Here is a 19,608-nt window from a genome sequence, read left to right on the forward strand (position 1 = left end):
AGGCAGGCTACAACAGGTGTTTTTTCAAGAGGCAACTGGACTTTGGTCTACCAGCCGTTACATTACCTTTCCTACTCTCCAGAAGTCTTTCCTCTCTAGGTTTTCAGCTTTCTCCTACTCCTTGCTAGCTAATGCAGCTGCTGTCCCCTGCTAAAGGGGAAAAATATAATCTCTACTCTCCTGATCTGTTATGGGTGAAAAAAACAACCTATCTGGGTGGTTGTATATGGGAAGGATAGCAGAGAGCCATGGGGAACTACCTACTATCATGTACGCTCACACGTTTTCTTCTTTAAGCCAAATGAATCCAAACATAATAAGTATAAAATTTGTTACACTTTGCTACATTAGATCATAGGCAACACAAATCCATATTTAATATTATTCATTAAATATAATGTAATATAATTAAGAAACCGTTCTATTCCTGTCTTAGCTATAAAAGCCAGCTGGGTAACCTTGGGCCAGTCACTCCCTCAGCCCAACTAACCTCACAAGATTGTTGTTGTCAGGAAAATAGGAGGAGTAAATTGTGTTAGATATGTTTAATGCCTTGAGTAAGTTTTAAAAATAATAAAGGTGGATATATATGTGCGTGTGTGTGTGCGTTTTCTTTTCATTACATTATAGGTGCGAAAAGAGGTGAAAGAAGCAGAAAAGCAATGGGTGAGGATATGCCCCCCTCACTCCATTAGTAATAAATCTAAGCACCTTGCAAAGGAGGCTAGGTTATCCAAGATGACTGCTTCTAATGACAATCCTAGTATTTTTCAGTTATTTATAATCATCTGCCAATTTAAGATATTTAAGATGTCAGTTGTATTATGGCAATAGAATTCTTTATTGGCCAAGTGTGATTGGACACAAATGAAAACCTAGTAACATGTCTTTTCAGATTTTATTGGATTTGTTCTTGTAACTTGGTTTATTCTTTTTATCTTAAGGCACTTTGGACACATACCAGTATTTCCAGACAAAAAGTAACCTGTTTTTATTCTCATTTATGTACTGGCATTTAAATTATGCAGGATGTAGACGTTTGGGTGTTGTACACTGATCTAGAATTCATTCCTTTGAAGAGTGATAATCAGATTAATAGAATTTATCTGTGTGTCTTAAGACACACACAGATTTCAGCTAACTTGTGCAATGAACATGGTGCGGAGGAGGACAACTGTTTATGAGAAGTAAATGTAAATTTAATTCATTTTATATTCATTAGCTTTTTTACGGAAACCCATCATAGACAGTGCTATGGTCGATTGCATTTGTTATCTTAAACCAAGTTGTTTTCGGCAATGCTTGGTTGTAAATAGTTCCTGGGATCAACACCGGAATGCATGAATTCCTCCCTGCTGAAAGGCAGGGGCACTCTGTCCATGTTCAAAGAAGTATTATCATGCACTGAAACCTTCCATTCTTACTAGTCAAGATACAGATTGAAGCTGCAGTTCTGGATATCAGACAAGCACTAGCCTTTTGAGGTTCTTTCGCTAGAGCGAATCGGAGAACGAGGCGGCCTTTCTCACTTTTCCGAATAGCGGAGCAAAGCTCAGCGGAGGCCCCGAGAGGGCGCAACCCAGGGCGGAACCCCACCCCGCTCTCTCTCTCGGCGGCCGTAGTGTTCAAGAGGACGCGAAGGGGGTGGGTGCGATGAGGTAGAGAATGGCCGCGCATGCGCAGTACCGAACCTAAGCGGCCGCGGTGATGGCTGCGCAGTGACGGTTGGATCTAACGGTTGCTATTGACATTGGAGCTGGGCGTGTGGTGGATGGCTCTTGCGCGGAGGGCGGCTAGGAGCGACAAAGCCGTTAGCTCTGCGGAAGAGGCGCAGGGAACCCATGGTAATATGGACGCGCTGAAACTCTAGGCGGAGCAGCCTCCCCCGCCCCTACCAGAGCCGGGCCCAGGCCGTCTCCCTGCGCCGGGTCGCGGAAACTGCCACCGCCCCCCCGATGCGGGGCCTCCCCTCCGCCTGAGGCGCCCGGGGAGGGCGAGGGAGCGAGGCCGGCATGGCCGGCCGCCTGGAGTAATCCGCGGGGAGCCGCCGCTGGTGGCAAGGAAGAGCTGCGGCGGTGGCAGTGGCGGGGGCGGGCGGGTGGGGGAGCAGGCAAGTGGAGAAAAGCAGGCCCGGCCCTGGCTGTGACGGCGCGTCGATGCGGGGCTAGGAGCGCAGCCGCCCCTCGGCTTGCCCTGCCTGGGCGCGGAGCCGCGCTTTCTTCTCAGCCCGGAGCCGTTGGCCTCAGCGTCTGCGATGAACCCGGTGAATGCTACAGCCTTGTACATCTCCGCCAGTCGCCTGGTACTCAGCTACGGCCCCGGGGAAGATCCGCAGTGCCTGGCCGAGATTGGCAAGCTGCTGCCCTACTTCCGGCAGTCGCTCTCCTGCTGCGTGTGCGGTGAGTGAGGCGCTTTCTATTGTTCTGGGCCGCGGGCGAGCCGGCACCCTCCTTCGCCTTCCCTCCCTCCCTCCTTGTCTCCGTCAGTCCGTCCGTCTAGCTTGCTCTCGCCTCCCCTGTTACACCCACTGAAATGGGCAGGGAGCAATGCCGCCGCCGCCGCCTTTTCGGGCAAACCTCGCCAGCCGAGAGACGCATGCCCTCCGGTCGTCTTCCTCCGGGGAGTTTTAAAAGTTGCCTTCTCTTTTGTCGGGTTTTACAAACTGCTTCGCAACTGAACTTGCTTGCCCTTTTGAGAAGATTTTGTAAATGGAAACTGGTCTGGATTTTCACGATGCGATAAAACAAAACTACATGCTTAGCATTTGTGTGCTAGGCAAACTCAGCCCGTATACATATTGCGTGTTTCGTGTTAATTCCTAAAAATTGGTTAATGGAATAAATTGTGATTAACTTACCTATGGATATATATATATACGTGGATACATCCATTATCTACAAGCCAAGCAATATTCTAGCAACAATTTTAAAAATATACAACTGAAATGCTATTATTTAAATCCTTCGGTATGGTCGATTTCTGAAATCATTCGGAGTAGCTAAACCTTTTCATAAACCTTCAAAATTGCTCTTCTACAACTTATGTTAATGCATTTTGTGATGCAGCCATCCTTGCATTTGTAATATATTAAAAATTTTAAGTGCATATCTTTACTTAATTACAAATAAATGTTGTATGTGACTTCTATGTATTATGTTAAGTCAAGAATATGAAGTAGAACAACAGATTAGGAACAGTAATGTTCAGAAAATTATTTCAACTTTGTAAGACAATTTGCACTGAATTTTAAGGGGCAGTTATCTGACTTCAAACAGAAAGAATGATGTAAATTGGTTTATCACAGTTTAAACCCTTCAGTACTTGATTTTATATATTGAAAGGGGCTTAATGTTGTAGGATTATATTTTGGCTTTGGTTTTTTGTATGCTGCTCAGATTAACTTTAAATTCCTATATAAATTCATTAAATAAATATTTATGGTAATTTGAAATTATAGTATGAGATTTTGTTCATAGTAGAAGTTTTAATTTATTTAAAATGCAGATTATTTGCACTATCACTAACACTACTTATGTAAACTTATTAATTTCAAATGTGCTGCAGGATCCCAACTTTTAACAGTGTCATTGAGTGTTTTTTCCTGCGTGTAATTTCTTTTTTGCCTTCCTTGCTTCTAAGGCTAAGCCATGTGTACATAGTAATGCTACATAAATTTTCTGAAATAGACGTGAATCCACACTGTCACCCCCAACCCATATAATATTTTTAGGTGTCACAAGCTTTTGTGCCTGTTTTTAACATAATTTAAGAATTAAAACATTATGGCCAGTCATCTCTGTATATGAGAATCAGTTTGGCATGTTAGTTAAAATCTGGGAAACTGAGTTCTAGTACCTCCCTGAGCACAGGTTTATCTGGATGGATGTCTTTCTGTCTCTTGAGTCCTAGGAGGAAAGCAGTGGCAAACTATATCCAAAAATGTTTCCAAGAGAACTGCAGGGACTTTTCCAGCAAATCACTAGGAGTTAAGACTAACTTGAAGGCATTTCTATATTTCCTTTATTTGTTGCTTTAAATTGCTTGGAATCCCTGTGATTGGGCAATAAACAAATCTCAGCTATAATAATATAAAATTGTACATACATGTTACTTTCAAAGAATTTTATGTACGTGAATAGAATAATATTTGACATAATACATAATATAAAAAAGAATAAGGTCACTTCAGTATATTGATGCACGCTGCTTATTTTAGTAGTTAGATAGCAAAAGAAAACGTACACAGACATTCTAGTGTATTGAGACTGTTATTATAAAGCTGTGATGGCGAACCTGTGGCATGTGGAGGCCTCTCTGCCAGCACTCGAGCTGTCACCCCAGCTGAGTTCCACCACGCATGCGCGTGCACCTCCCGCCAGCCGCTGATTTTCAGGTCTCTGCAGCGTGTGTTGTTTAATCAAAATGCAGTTAAAACACTATACAAGCCACCGAGAACATAACTATATACATGCAACAGGAAGTGCCTCACAGGAGCAGATAAAGGTAGATCCTAGAGAGGCAGGAAATGCATCACTGTAATGGATATGAATGCTAGAGAGGAATAAAGCTGCATACAAGACAGACATAACACCTGTAACAGCATACGCATGCACGGGGCCAGGGGGCAGACCTGTTTTTGGTCCTAGGAAGCTTTAGGGAGGTCTGCTAGGCCCAAAACGGAGTGATGGTTTTTTTTCGCATGCACGGTGTGGGGTGTGTGTCACGCACGCATTGTATTATGGGCATCGGCACGTGTGCTGTTGTGCGCATATGCGCACTTTTGGCATGTGAGGACAAAAAGGTTAGCCATCACTGTTATAAAGACTGTAGTCATCTGCTGAATGAACTTGCAGAATGTAAACATTAAATTCTACCGAACAGTGAAAAGTTGTAACATTTTCTTCAATTAATGTTAATATGTCATTTTGTTTCATGGCTATTGCATTTTAAAATTAGCAATACTTGAATTAATTATTGAAGTAAAATTCAAAATAGCTTGCTTTCAGGTTGAATTCAAAGTGCTGGTAATGACTTCTGAAGCTTTACACTCTAAGAGGACAGATTATTTGAGAGACTACCTCTCCCCTCTTACATCTACTTATCCCATCAGAGCTGGAAAAAGAGTCTTCACTATTGCAGCACCTATGGCTTGAAACATCATTCCCCACAGGTTATACAGGTAGTCCTCAACTTACAACCATTCATTTAATGGTCATTCAATGGTACAATGGCATTTTAAAAATGTGATTTATGACTCTTGCAACATCCCCATGATCACATAATCAAGATTCAGATGCTTGGCAACTGACTCATATTTACGACGGTTGCAGTGTTTTGGGGTCATGTGATCACATTTTGCAACCTGACAAAGTAAATGGAGAAGCCAGGTTCACTTAACTGTGTTACTAACTTAGTGGCAGTGATTCACTTAACAACTGTAAGTTGTAAAATGGGACAAAACTTCTTGCTTAGCAAAATAAATTTTGGGCTTAATTGTTATAAGTCGAGGACTACCTATAGTGGCCCTGAGCCTGCTGGCTTTCAGAAAGCTTTCAAAACATACTTTGTCATATTGACTGGAGCTCAAATGGTGATGGAGTGGAGCCTGTTTGCTGGTTGTATTGTCAATCATTGTATGGATTATTACAAATTAAGTTTTAATTAGTTTTAGTGGTTTTTATCTGGGTTGTTTATTTTTAAATATATTTTGTTTTTAAGTGTATGAGTCACATATTTGAGATGGTCAGCTATATAAACTGAATGAATGAATGCATAAATAAAGTTTTGCATTGCTTTTTTATATATTGGATTTTCCATTTCTATCACCTTTTTGAATTCCTGTTTTCAAAAGAATTATCACTTATGTTTAAAGGGATAATTTAACTTTTATTTTGGTTTTTTTTTTAAGTTTGCATCTGAGTGTCACAGCCAGGTATTTATTACTACAGAAGTACCTCAAAGGTGCTTGGCATCTCTGGTAGAGATCCTTAATTTTGCTTAGTCCTGATTTTCCCAATCTCTCTTGTAATAGAATAACATAAGATTCTAAATAGAATAGCATAAGATTTAAAACTGGTTATAAATGAAATAAACCATCAATTTTAACAGATCTGTAGTAAGCAGATTTCTCATATAGTGGATACAATTTCCATTTGGGCATTATAAAAACATTTGTTATATATGAAATAATCCAGATGGTTTGTATAAGCTTTTGTTGGTCATTTGTATTAGTTTTATTATTTGTATAATTGATCCAAATACCTACATTTTAGACTGAATTAATATTTACTTATATCCTTTACTGACATCCCCTTGAATGTTCCTTTAGCTGAGGTTTACTGTATAAAATAAATAAATAATAGTTCATTCACTTTTCTTTTCTTTTTAGTACCCATAATTGTTTTGAAGTAGGTTTGTGGATCAACATGTTATGCAAACCTGGGCAGTTTAAGAAACTGATTAAACAAAATTTTAACTCATTTTTTAAAACACAATATACCACTTTAGCTATAGCAGGTGTCTCTATTCATAGAATGTCCTTGAACCTTCAACAGATGTGATAGTAAAAGGTCTTGTATTATAAAGGTAGCTTTTAGGTTAGCAAGCTAACCAAAATCCTAATGTGCTTTTTTTTTCATAATTCCTGACATTCTTTTCTTAAACTTTCTTATAGAAAGCAGGTTTTAGAACGCAGCACCTTTCGTTCTGGAGCCAAACTCTTAGTGTCTTTTAGAACAATCTTTATTTGCATATAATTGCATGCTTGCATGTTAGCCCATATAAATTTCAATTTGAGGTCATGAATTTTCTGACCCATACTGTATTCAGCCTGATCTACAACCCATAAAGCCAGTAGAATTCTGTGCTTAGGTTAAATTATTTGCAGTGATGGTTAGAGTCTTCTATAGCAATAGCAATAGCATCATTTAGACTTATATACCACTTCATAGTGCTTTTTACAGCCCTCTCTAAGAGATTTACAGCATCAGCATATTGCCCCCAACAATCTGGGTCTTCAGTTTACCCACCTTGGAAGGATAGAAGGCTGAGTCAACTTTGAGCCAGTGAGATTTGAACTGCTGAACTGCAGCTAGCAGTTAGCTGAAGTAGCCTGCAGTACTGCACTCTAACCACTGTGCTACCTTTTTTATGATTCTTGGAAAAAAAGTTAAGATGTAAAAGCTGTATCACATACTACTGTTGGAAGAAATATCCATCTGGTTCAGTTCCAATCCAGGAGAAAGACACTGGAAACATGGAGGCTGATTGCAAATATGGTTTAATGATGAAGGAGAACCACATGGGTTCTGGTGCAGCTGACCACATGGAATTGAGAGAGAGAGCATACCTTTTCTTGGGCTTTGAACTTGAGCTTCCTGTTCGAGAACCTGTGTTCTATTGGCTGTTGTCAGACTCCCATGGTGCCATGTACAAATTCTAGGAGTTTGTCTAGTTAAATTTGGTTGAAGTCTGGGTTTATGCAATGAAGGGGCTTGTTGGGCAATTCCTATTGTGGCTAAGGGCTAACCCTACTTTTGTTCAGATCTTGCCTCAGGGAATTTGCTTATGAATAGAGCTATCTATCTCCTTATCTCTTAGGTGCTGACATCTGATGGGGTCTATTAAGAAAGGTGGGGGCTATTAAGAGTGAGTCTGCTTCCTGCCTTTAAAAACCCCATATTTCTCCGTTTCTCATCCAGGCAAATTCAATATTCTGCCTTTTTAAATATTTCCTAAAATATTTCATTCTTTTAGGAGAGAGGTAGGTGCTACCTCTCTACACTACTTTTACAAAAAAAGTTTTTAAAAAAATTCTGTAAGTATGTTTTACTTCAGTGTAGATCTTGAATTTTATATTCTTGACAAGCTGAGGAATTTCTAGGGAGTTAATTGCTTTGAACACAGTATCATTTATTTTCATGAGTAGGATTGTGTTAGTGTTAATGACCCAAAACATTGTTATTTTGTCAGCTCATATTCACACTTCAGTCTGTCTTTGTTGCTTAATGTCTCCTTTCTTCTGCACTCCAGCTCTTCTTTTTTCCCAAAGTTTTGCTGCTTCCAACAATTGAGGGCAGATTTCTTAATAAAAATAAGAGAAAAAATATAAAGTAAATATTGCTTAAATTCATACTTTAGCAAATATTGTTGACACTTTTAAATGATACTTGTCATCTTGCCTTAGAATGTATATAAATTGTGATTTTAGTAGCCTCTTCAGGAAAGTGTTTTACAATTACGTTCTTTGAATTCAGGGAGAAGGGGAAAAAGGTGACTCTCCTTTTTTAAATACTGAGATTGTTTAATTTAAACTGGGAAGATTGTAATATTTTAATATGTATAACCCAAAAAGAGGCTTTACTGTGGCACCACCATTCTTCCTATTCTTTTGACTTCCCATCTGATAGTAAACAAATAAGGTATAAGTCATATAGTATCATTATGGTTTCATGTGTTGAATATATTATTTCTGCTACTGATTTTACCTCAAAGGTTCGCCTATTTTTATATATTATATGTTTATTCTATCAAATATCCAAAGAATTGTGGATAATGAGTATATGGGTATGCATGCTCATCTTCCTTGTTGAATTATTGGCATACATACAACAACTGAATTAAATAAGAAAAAAATGTTGCAATACTGTTGATTCTGATATAGGATTTAGACTAAAGTTTGCACTTTAATTTGGACTAGTGGTTACTGTGGCTTACATGTGTGTTGTCATTTCTTGTTTTTTATGGTTTTTATGCTGACTTTAGCTATTAGCAGCTGAGAATTCTGAATTTGAGATGCGCAAGCCTTTGAATTGAAATAAAACAACAGGCAAATAATTATATTTTGTTTGAGCAGAATCTGTGGGGGAAAAGACCAATACCAGCTGTATGGGCTACTAATGACTGTGTGCATGTACCGTACTGAGGCCAGATTGGTTATGCCACTCTAGTTTATTTTGAAAAAGAAAAACAACCATTTTACTTGTATTGCTGGAGCTCAGTTTTGTAAAGGATCAAAGGAAGAAGCTACTCTGGTAGTGCTAGTGGGAGTTCTTTATACTAACTTGTGGATATGCAACACTGGTTTATTTGACTCTTACTGTTGAGAGAAGTAGTTCAGGCTGATGTTCTTCATAGGGTTGTGAAGGAAAGTGAGAGCAAGGAGAGCTGCACAAGTTACAGTCCTGAGGATTAGATAAGATAAGTGCCCAAAATGCAATCATCTGACTGGAACTCAGATCATAGAATCCAGGTCATAAGTACATTTTTGGGGAACATTTCAAACAGTCACTAAACCGGTTGTTAATCAAGGACTAATATGCCTACTTAAACTCATAAATGAAAGGTGGAATATACTGTAAATCTAATGAATTACTCATTTATAAATAGATTACAGATAAATAATCTATTTAATTAATATGTAATGATTGAATAAAGGAGATATTGGTGTGCTTCTCTAAACTCATCTATTTTTATTAATAATATACACTCAATTTTTAATAACAGTTTACACTGGACAAAATCTATGCTCATAAAGTGCTAATCCTTTGTGTCTTAAGATGCATGGAAATTTGGATGCAGTTGCTGCTTAAACTTTATGAACTCAAGAATGATATTTGTGAACAGTCCGATTTGAGTTGTAAAACAGCAATGTTATTAATCAAAATTCTAATTTGTATAACTGCCCATCTAAAGCAATTCTGGGTACTGTGCATCAATTAAATAAACAACAGATATTAAATTAAAAATAGAAATCTACATTACAAATAGATATTTTAAAAACAAATATAAAAAGCCTGGGCAGAGAAACAATAAGAATGGCTACCTCAACAATCCAGCCATCTAAGCATGTCTCCAATTTTCTGGGAGCCCCAGGCCTATAACATAACAGGTCTTGAGGGACTTCTGAAATGTCAAAAGGGATGGAGCTAATCTGATTTCAGCGGAAGCAATAGTTGCTTATTTCCTTCTCTTGATGAGTCTAAAAACCAATACAAATATTTTTATTCTGTATTGGGTGAATTTTTAACTTCAGAGCACAGCCTTAAGAAAAATGCCTTAGCAATTACACTTCCATGTAATGAGAAAGGCAGAGAACATTAACAAATATAATGTATCCTTAGTGTTCCATTGTTTTCAATATCAATTAAAAACTATAGGTCAAATATGTATTGACTATCATAATAAATCTGATAAAAACTAATTTATGATATTAAGAACATACTCATACAGTAAATATAGCTTCAAATTAAAAGATTTTTAATTTTTTAATTTAAAATTTAAGCAAAAAGATGTGCATAGATCTGCTGCTGTGTGAACAATGCATTTGTTTTTGCATCTTATTTATTCCACACAATTGTGTATCTTCAGGAGGGCTGCCTTTATAGAAAAATACTGTTTTTAGAAAAGGAGTATTTGGAATCTGGGAAAAAAAAATTTCTCCAGATTATATGTTCATTAATAATGTGACGTTAATAAAAAGGAGATGCAAGATTTCACTTACAATAAAATTTGCAGAACTTGCTTTAACAAATAGTCATAATATAAGTAATTACCGTATTTTTCAGAGTATAAGACGCACCTTTTTCCTCAAAAAAGAAGCTGAAAATCTGGGTGCGTCTTATAAATCGAATACAGCATTTTTTTCCTCCTGAAGCCCCGCCCTCTTCACCAAAATGGCTGTGCATACTCTTATGGAGGCATTCAGAGAGCTCCTGGGGGCTGGGGAGGGCAGAAATGAGCCTTTTGTGCCCCCCCTCAGCCCCCAGCAGCACTCTATAAGCCTCCATAAGGCTATGCATGCAATTTTTTGGACAAAAAACGGGCCTGTTTTTGTGAAAAACGGGCCAGTTTTTGTTCGTCCCCCCACCCCGAGCACTCTGCAAGCCCTCCCAAGGCTATTCATGCCTTTTATTTGGAAAAAAAAACGGGCTGTTTTTGGGAGGTTTGCAGAGTGCAAAAACTTTTTTTTACCTTTTGGAAAGCTCTTTAACTGATTGATGAGAATTACATTGATAAGTGCTGTGCCAGCAGAAACAAAATCTTAGGTGCTGCAGATTGTCAGCGATTTCCTTCTCCAGCACATGGATAAATACACCTGGAAACATCTCCCTACCTACCTACTGTATTTCTTTCTCTCTCTCTCTCTCTCTCTCTCTCTCCCTCTCCCTCTCCCTCTCCCTCTCCCTCTATCTATCTACCTACCTATCTACCTACTCTCTCTTTCTCCCTACCTATCTACTGTATTTCTCTCCCCCCCTCTATCTACCTACGTACCGACCTACTCTCTCTCTCCCTCCCTATCTACTGTATTTCTCTCTATCCCTCTACTTACAAATGTACCTACTCGCTCTCTCCCTACCTATCTACTGTATTTCTCTCCCTCTCTCTCTATTTCTATCTCTCTATTCCTCTACTTACCAACCTATCTACTCTCTCTCCCTACCTATCTACTGTATTTCTCTATCTCTTTCTATTTCTCTCTCTATCCCTCTACCTCCCTACCTACACACACTCTCTTTCTCTATCCCTACTTACCTACTGTATTTCTCTCTCTCTCTCTATTTCTCTCTCTCTATCCCTTTATCTACCTACCTATCTAACTACTCTCTCTCCCTACCTACCTACTGTATTTCTCTCTCTTTCTCTCCCTCTCTATCCCTCTATCTACCTACCTACTTTAAAAAAAAAAGCCTCTTCAAAACCTTGGTGCGTCTTATACTCCGGTGCGTCTTATACTCCGAAAAATATGGTAAATATTTTTAGAACAGATGAAACTTGTGCTTCTATTTTCTATGCCATTTCTTAGTAAGAACATATTTTATTTCAGGATTTTCTGTTCTTATGAATTTCATATGCAGGGCATAGTGATAGTAACTCCAGTACTCAATTCTTTAGCATCCAGGCATCCATAGTTGTCAATAAATAATGTATTGTATAGCCATTGATGTTCCTTTTCCTCTATTCTTATCTTTTAATTGAGGTTTTTGTGAAAGACTATGTAATTCCATCGCATAAAATGTGATGGGTCATTCTATCAGTATAGCACTGTTATAGGTGCATATTTAATATTATTTTGATGATATCTATTATTGTCTACATAGGATCTGAGATAATAGCTATCCTCCTCTATTTCTTTAGAAAAGTGTTTTCCCCTCTGATACACTCATTGTTATTGTTTGGCTTTCAGCTACCTAGTATGTTATATAGGTGCCTAGGAGATTTGTTTAGTGAAAGAAAGAAACTTGAAAAAAATAGCACATCTTTCTAGCATTTGTCTAGCATTTACAGTAATATGGCATGGATGGAGAACAAATTCAGTGCCTTGGAATGACCAAATCCAATCCCAGACTATGTTCCATAGAAATTTGTAGCAAGAACAGTTTATGCTAGAAAATCATCAAATGTTACTGAACTGAAACAGTTTAGTAATAGAAATAGGGAAGAATTCCTACACACCAATGAAAAGTTGGATTATCCATTATATGAAATTTGTAATTGCAATCACTGCAGATAAAGGTGGCATACCCTCTTAGTTAATCCAAGGGAATACCTTTTCACATTGGCATATCACCTGTTGGAAGATTTTGTCACGGGGGCATTATTGTTCACTGAGCCTTGCTTTACAGAGGATCCACATGAAGCACTGATAATGTTCATTGGCAATATGCAAGAATTTAGAACAAGCAAAAGAGAGCAAATGGTTTTTCACAGAAGTGTAAACTAAACATGAACTTACATGATCTAAGCATACTTTTTAATACAGAAGTGGTTTGCATTTCCTTTTTCTGGGATATATACATCCCAGTCTGGTCTGTATATGTCACCTTTACACATAGTTCCCCTTCTACTACTGTGCTACAGGTAGTCCTTGGTTAACTATATTAATTGGGACTGGAATTTCCACCACAAAGCCATGCAATCATAAAGCATGATGTCATATAACCACATTATTTTGTATTGGCAATTTTAGCAGTCACTGTTGCCATCATTAACCAAATATCACTGTTTGTTAGGCAGCGACTCACATCAATCCAAGCCATTCATTAATGCTTATTTTTTTAATGGATTGGATAAAGCTTATTTCTGCTAGAAAATCTGTGTGTTTACCTGAGATTTCCCTATGTGTGGATCATGTTGGAAATCACTGTTAGTTGCATTTGGTGGATATGTATTTGGTGGTTATGTATTTATAGTAAATTAGGATGAAATAATTACTCAGATATTACAATTGCTTTGTGTATGTACTTAGCTCTATGTACAAGTATTAAGGATGCAGCTGAGACCTGAACTATTCCCTTATATTCTGCACATACTAATATCTACTCTCAGTTTGCTTCTTATTGGAAATTTCTCTCTTGTAATATTTTCATTTTCAGCAGATTTATTTTGTGCCTTATCTAGCCGTAACACAAGTAGCATTTTCTGCTATAACCTCTGAGGAAGTATTTAAACATTTTGGCTTGCAAGTATTAATTTGCATTTGTATGCATATTCAAAGACTTATTTTAAGACAAATTGGGAATTTAACTCAGACATAATAGTTCTTGTTATCTGTACAAAGCTTTTCTCTAAGCTCTAACTAAATGTTGTATTTACCTGAGGTTTCCCTATGGATAGTCAGAAGACTTCTTACCAATAGACATTAAAAATTGTGGATAGAACATGTTTACTTTCTAAGTGAACCTACTGACTATTGGTCATCATTTCTGTTATTTGTTTCCTTCTGAGTAGGGTCAATGAAACATGTTCTTTGTATAGTGAGATGACAATAATTTATTCCCCCATTATTGATATTTTCAGCATTGGGGATTCTCTTTGTCCAGAATGGACATAGATAATGGCTCAGTAGTCAAGTAGTATGTGCAATGCATAGCCAGTTTCTGTTTCAGTTTTATACTTTATATTTGAAGTATTGGAAAGCTCCATAGGAATATTAATATTTTAAATATGTGTGTGCATGCATAGACAGCCTTCCACACATATATACAATTTGGCCATTTTTTAAAAAAATGTTATACTATAGAATATATACATACTTTTTCTCTCTTGGTGGTTAATCTTGATTGGCAAATGTTTTGCTTCTGCTGCTTTGATTCAATTTGTGTATTCTTCCCAATTTCTTATAAATAGTAATATTATAAATGTCTTCAAAATTCATACTTCACTAAAAACTGAATTATATCAATTGCCTATTTAGCATTTATATATTAAACCTACTCAATATAAGATTTTAATCATTTTTTAAAAGTTTAAACTAAGATTTATATCACATAATTAACCAGAGCACATATTGGAGAGCCTTGTATCATTCAATCCAGAACAACTCTCAAATGCCATTATGGAAATGTAGAAATTCTTGTATCTTGCTCTAATATTACAAATACTCAAGCACTGATAGTGAAGTTGAAAGTATGTGCTGTCACAGGTTGATAATACGACAAGTGTTGCTATTAGCTTGATCAGCTAAAACATACAGCAGTGGCATTACATAAACTTTCAAGTTGTTGAAAAACAATTTTTAAATTATTTTTGACTTTTTATAATCTTTTTTTCCCTCTTAGGAAACCTGCTGCAAGATCCAATTGCACCCACCAACTCTACATGTCAACATTATGTCTGCAAAACTTGTAAAGGCAAGAAAATGATGATGAAACCATCATGTAGTTGGTGCAAAGACTATGAGCAGTTTGAAGAAAATAAACAGTTAAGCATTCTGGTGAACTGTTATAAAAAACTATGTGAGTATATAACACAGACGCCATTAGGACGAGATATTAAGCAAGCTGTGGACAGTTCCCCAGATCTTTTGACTTTGCTTAAAGATGGCACCCCACTCAGTGATGACACAGAAAAAGCATCTGATGAACCCTTGGCATTGTGTTTGATCCATCCCCCTTCACCTTCAACTTCAGAGTATGCTAATGAGCCTCCAACAAGTTGTTCTATACCTGAAAGCACCTATGATTGTGATGTAAAAGGCTCCACTGTTAATGGTCTGCCCAGTTGTAATGGGCTCTCAGTAGATAAACTTGGAGTAAATATTCCATCTCCTGAACATGCAAATACAGTCAATGTATGTAATCCTGGACAATACATAAAAACTGAAGATATTTCTAGCAGTCTTCAGCCTATGTGTGACATAGTTTCCCCTGGTGACTTGTGTGCAACCGGCATTGATATTCATGGTTTCAGTGAAGACATCAAACCTGGTGACCCTCTTTTACTCAGTGTTGAGGAAGTGCTACGGAGTTTGGACTCTAATGCAGGAGTATGTAGCCCTAATCTACAGCACAACTTGGAAACCAATTTAACAAATGGTCCATTTTTGCAGCTTTCTCCTCCACCAACTAGCCACAATGTGTATATATCAGTGGATGCTTCACCTCATGGGATTTCATGTACAGCTGCAACACCTAAGGTAGCAAAGTTAAACAGAAAGCGATCACGATCAGAAAGTGACAGTGAAAAGCTTCAGCATATTCCAATTTCTAGCATTCTTTGCAGCCCAACATTGGGAGCCTCAGCTCCAGTAATGATGAAACAAGAATCAAAGATGTCTTTGCAGTCAATAGCAACTGTACCTAATGGAGGTACTGCTCCTAAAATAGGTAAAACTGTACTGTTATCGAATAAAAGCATGAAAAAAAATATAGACCATACCACCAAGAAATCTCATCCAAAATCTAAATCAGGAATGCTAAAAAAGTCAAAAGAAAAAAATCCTAGCAGTCATGTTGTGCCAGGAAGTCCAACAAAAACTGTGTACAAAAAGGCACAAGAGAAAAAGGGGTGCAAATGTGGCCGAGCTACACAAAATCCAAGTGTTCTTACATGCCGTGGCCAGCGCTGCCCTTGCTACTCGAATCGCAAAGCCTGTTTAGACTGCATATGCCGCGGCTGCCAAAATTCATATATGGCTAATGGGGAAAAGAAATTGGAGGCATTTGCAGTTCCAGAAAAGGCCTTGGAGCAGACTAGGCTTACTTTGGGCATTAATGTGACCAGCATTGCTGTGCGCAATGCCAGCACAAGTACCAGTGTAATTAATATGACAGGGTCACCAGTAACGACATTTTTAGCTGCCAGTACAAACGATGATAAGAACTTGGATGAAGCTATGGACATGAGATATGACTGCTGAGTCTTTCTTTCTTTCTTTCGCCCCTCCTTTGGTAAGGGGACTGCTACAATTTGAAGGCAGCTATGGTTCTCTTTAACTTGCCGGAGCTCCTGCATATAGATCACTTGTATCAAGTGTTTTCATTGCTATGTTGTGTGTTAGTGTCAGGGAAATAGTTTGCTGGTAATTGCGGAATTATCCCAAAACTGTCTTTAGATCTTGCAACATCTCATAGTTTGAGATCAAATGCTAATGTAAATGATTTTTTAATACAGAACTACTTTTTTGGCAAATACTGACCTTGTTGTACCAATTCATGCTTTGTGCTTAATCAGAAATTGATTTAATATACTGAAATTATTTCTAGTCAGTCCATCACAGTTGTGCTAATCTCTGATGTATCCATGTTCAGTATCATCATTGCAAGAAAAATGACATGCTAAACAAATAAAAACGTCAACAGCCAATCTTGTAATACCACATTATTTGTGGATAGGGAAGTTCATAATTCAGCACCTAAACTTTGTTCAGAAATAAAAGATATTACTATAATTGTCCAACTACTGTATGCTGACCTGAAACCAAGAAATGATCATATTGGACTTTAGCTTCAGTTGATATCACTCAAAACGTTCAAAAGCTTGATCATCTTTTGGAAAAGAAAAAGTTGGCATTCCTGTTTTATAATTTCACACTTTTTTTACAGATTGATGTCATTAATCTGTGTCATGCTATGTCATAAACTAAACATTTATCATTGGAATATTTTTGCTGAGTTCATTATGGAATAGATACTGTATTTTTTTAACTGTTATGCTAGTTGGCTAAAAATAAAAATGGTTTAAGTCTTATGCCAAAGTTACTGAGACATCATTATATTTTAGATTTTAAAATCTGACAACTATCAGCACATTCTTGCAGTTTAAGGCATCTAACACTGTCAAAACATAGTTTTCACTTGAAATTAATATATCTCTTCCAAGATTAAGCCCTTGGTTTTTGCCTGGTTGGAACTAGGATACACGAGGTGAAATGTGGCAGGCCCCTGGATTAAATCCTATTGTGCAAGAATAGAATATGTCAAGAATGGAGGTTTTCTTAGTTGATAACCTTAAGGAGCTGATAGAAACCCTGCTGATTATGCGGGATTTTGAAATTAATTCTCAGTTACACCATTGGAAAAGTCAACCCACATTGAAAGTATGTTAATTCATATAAATTTAACTTATACCAGGATTGGTGTTTAATACTTAATTTTTTATTTTGCATAAAGTATGGGCTGACTAGAATAGAAAATACTGGGTTGTGTCCAATTAAACCTCTTCCTTACAACTCTTTAGTAAGGGTAAGATTATTGGACAAGAAATGTCCTATTTCACAAGTCAAAGGTTTCTTTTGCAACACTGGATTTTGCCCTTTTTGTTATCTTGCTTTATAAAGGACTATGTGCTGATTTACAGCAATATTTCAGCAACTGTTGTAAAAATACATTATACCCTAGATTCTTAAACACCTTTATGTTTGCCATCTAATTGTTAACTGGTTAACATTGCTAATGAACTGTAACATTATATATGTTGGATTTGGCACAAAGCATGTACAATGATGGTTACTAGGTCTAAAAATAAGACAAACGTTTTGGATACTGGTTGGGTGATGTCTCTTTTTTTCTATAGTGTACCAGGTGTCATTTTATGTCAATGTGAGCAAATAATTATTTTGTTGACTTTCAGATTTGTTTTCCCCCCGTCTTTTCTGTGGGTGGGGCAGGGTGTGGGGGGGAGGGTTAAAGCCATAGGAAGAAGAATGTGATGTAAGTGTTCAGTATGTTTTTTTTTGTTTCTGTTTTGCAAGAAGAGTTGAAAAATATTTTTGATAATGAGAGTAAATGGTGGAAAATGCTCTTTAGTATTCCTGTCTTTTTTTGCAGCCAACCTCTTGAATTTTACATTTAATTTGTAATTTAATATGTCCTATTAAAATATATCAGTTGAATATGAATATGATTTTATGTGGACCAAATAGGATATGCCATGATTTATTTTCCATGTTTGAGTCTTAACTTTCTAAAGCAAAACTCTTTTTTCCAGTTTCTTAAGAAGGCTAATCAAATCAGAAGTCTGGAAAATTATCCTCACATATATGGTGCTATGGAAAACTAATAGAAGTAGCCATTAAACTTTTTCTTTCTTTCTAAACATTCCTGATGGTTCAATTATGAAGTTCTAATGTGTAATAAATATGCCTTTTCTCATACAGAATAATTTCGGTATTTTTCAGATATACTAAATTCTATTAACAGATTATTTAAATATTCCTTGGAATTCTTTATTTGTTATTATGTATCTTTGATGGTTAATTCAAGTTTGTTTTAATGAAACAAATTTTCTTCTTTACTGCCATGGAAGCTGAGGTAATGTCAGTCCTAAAACTGAATTTTATAGAAGAACATAAAATATTTAGTGCTCATAATACCTTTTTAAAGATGTCTGTGCTCAATTTAATGAAATAATTACACAACCTTCCATGCTAGCTACAAAAGGTTATCGAAAGTAGTAGTTTGGAATCCCTATATTCTAACAACTTTTCTTTGTTCTTTTGGTTACTGTAAAACATAATTTTAGAGAAGGAAATTACCATATTTTTTGGACAATAAGACGCACCAGAGTATAAGACACACCAAGACTTTGAAGAGGTAAATATTAAAAAAAATGTTTTTGCCCTCCCCGGTCCCCAGGAGCACTCTGTAGGCCTCCCAAACCCTCTGCTCCATCTTTGTGAAAACAGGGTGTGCAGAGGGTGTGGGAGGCCTGTAGGGAGTGCTCTTGGGGGCTAGGGAGGGCAAAATGAGCAAAAAATGGGGCGTGCAGAGAGTTTGGAAGGCCTATAGAGTATTCCTGGGGGACAGGGAGGGCAAAAATGTGACGGGGGGGGGGGTTGGGAGGCAAACAATGGGCCCATTTTTTGTGAAAACAGGGTGTGCAGAGAGTTTGGAAGGCCTGCAGAGTGCTCCTGGGGGCTGGGGATGGCATAAACGGGCCCCTTTTCACTCGTTTTTGCCCTCCCCAGCCCCCAGGATTACTCTACAGGCCTCCCAAACCCTTTCTGTATCCATTTTTGTGAAAAATGGGATGCGCAGGGCGAGGTTTCAGGAGGCCAAAAATGCTATACTCAGTGTATAAGATGCATCCAGATTTTCACCCTCTTTTGGGGAGTAAAAAAGTGTGTCTTATACTCCAAAAATCATGGTACATCAATGCTTTTTGCATTATCTAATCTTTTTCTCCATTGTTGCCTCTTAGTCTGATTGAATAAACATATCTTTTATACTTCATTAAAAAAAAAGGGAACTTTTTTGCAACCCTTGCTAATTTAGCTGTTGCTGTAACTGCTTAATACACACTTTTCTTTCAGAACAAAGTTTTGAGTAGAAAAATATGTAAAGTGTTGCCCGAATGTTTGTCACACAGTCACTGTTTTGAGAATTC

The 19,608-nt window shown here is 37.3% G+C and overlaps 1 protein-coding gene across 2 annotated transcripts; it reads left to right on the forward strand.

Annotated features, from left to right (window-relative positions):
• Window positions 1-1,310: 1,310 nt before the first annotated feature.
• On the forward strand, window positions 1,311-18,384 carry MSL2 (MSL complex subunit 2). 2 transcript variants are annotated; one of them, XM_081955628.1, is made up of 2 exons: window positions 1,311-2,399; window positions 14,562-18,384. In XM_081955628.1, the coding sequence occupies exons 1-2, from the start codon at window positions 2,255-2,257 to the stop codon at window positions 16,139-16,141; spliced, it is 1,725 nt and encodes a 574-aa protein (XP_081811754.1). In that variant the 5' UTR covers window positions 1,311-2,254; the 3' UTR covers window positions 16,142-18,384. The 2 variants fall into 2 exon arrangements, with proteins under 2 accessions (XP_081811754.1, XP_081811755.1); XM_081955629.1 differs by having other exon boundaries at window positions 1,318-1,844.
• The last annotated feature ends 1,224 nt before the right edge of the window (window positions 18,385-19,608 follow it).

This window comes from Natrix helvetica, assembly GCF_964273705.1.
Source record: "Natrix helvetica genome assembly, chromosome: 5".
NCBI classification, from domain to species: domain Eukaryota; kingdom Metazoa; phylum Chordata; class Lepidosauria; order Squamata; family Natricidae; genus Natrix; species Natrix helvetica.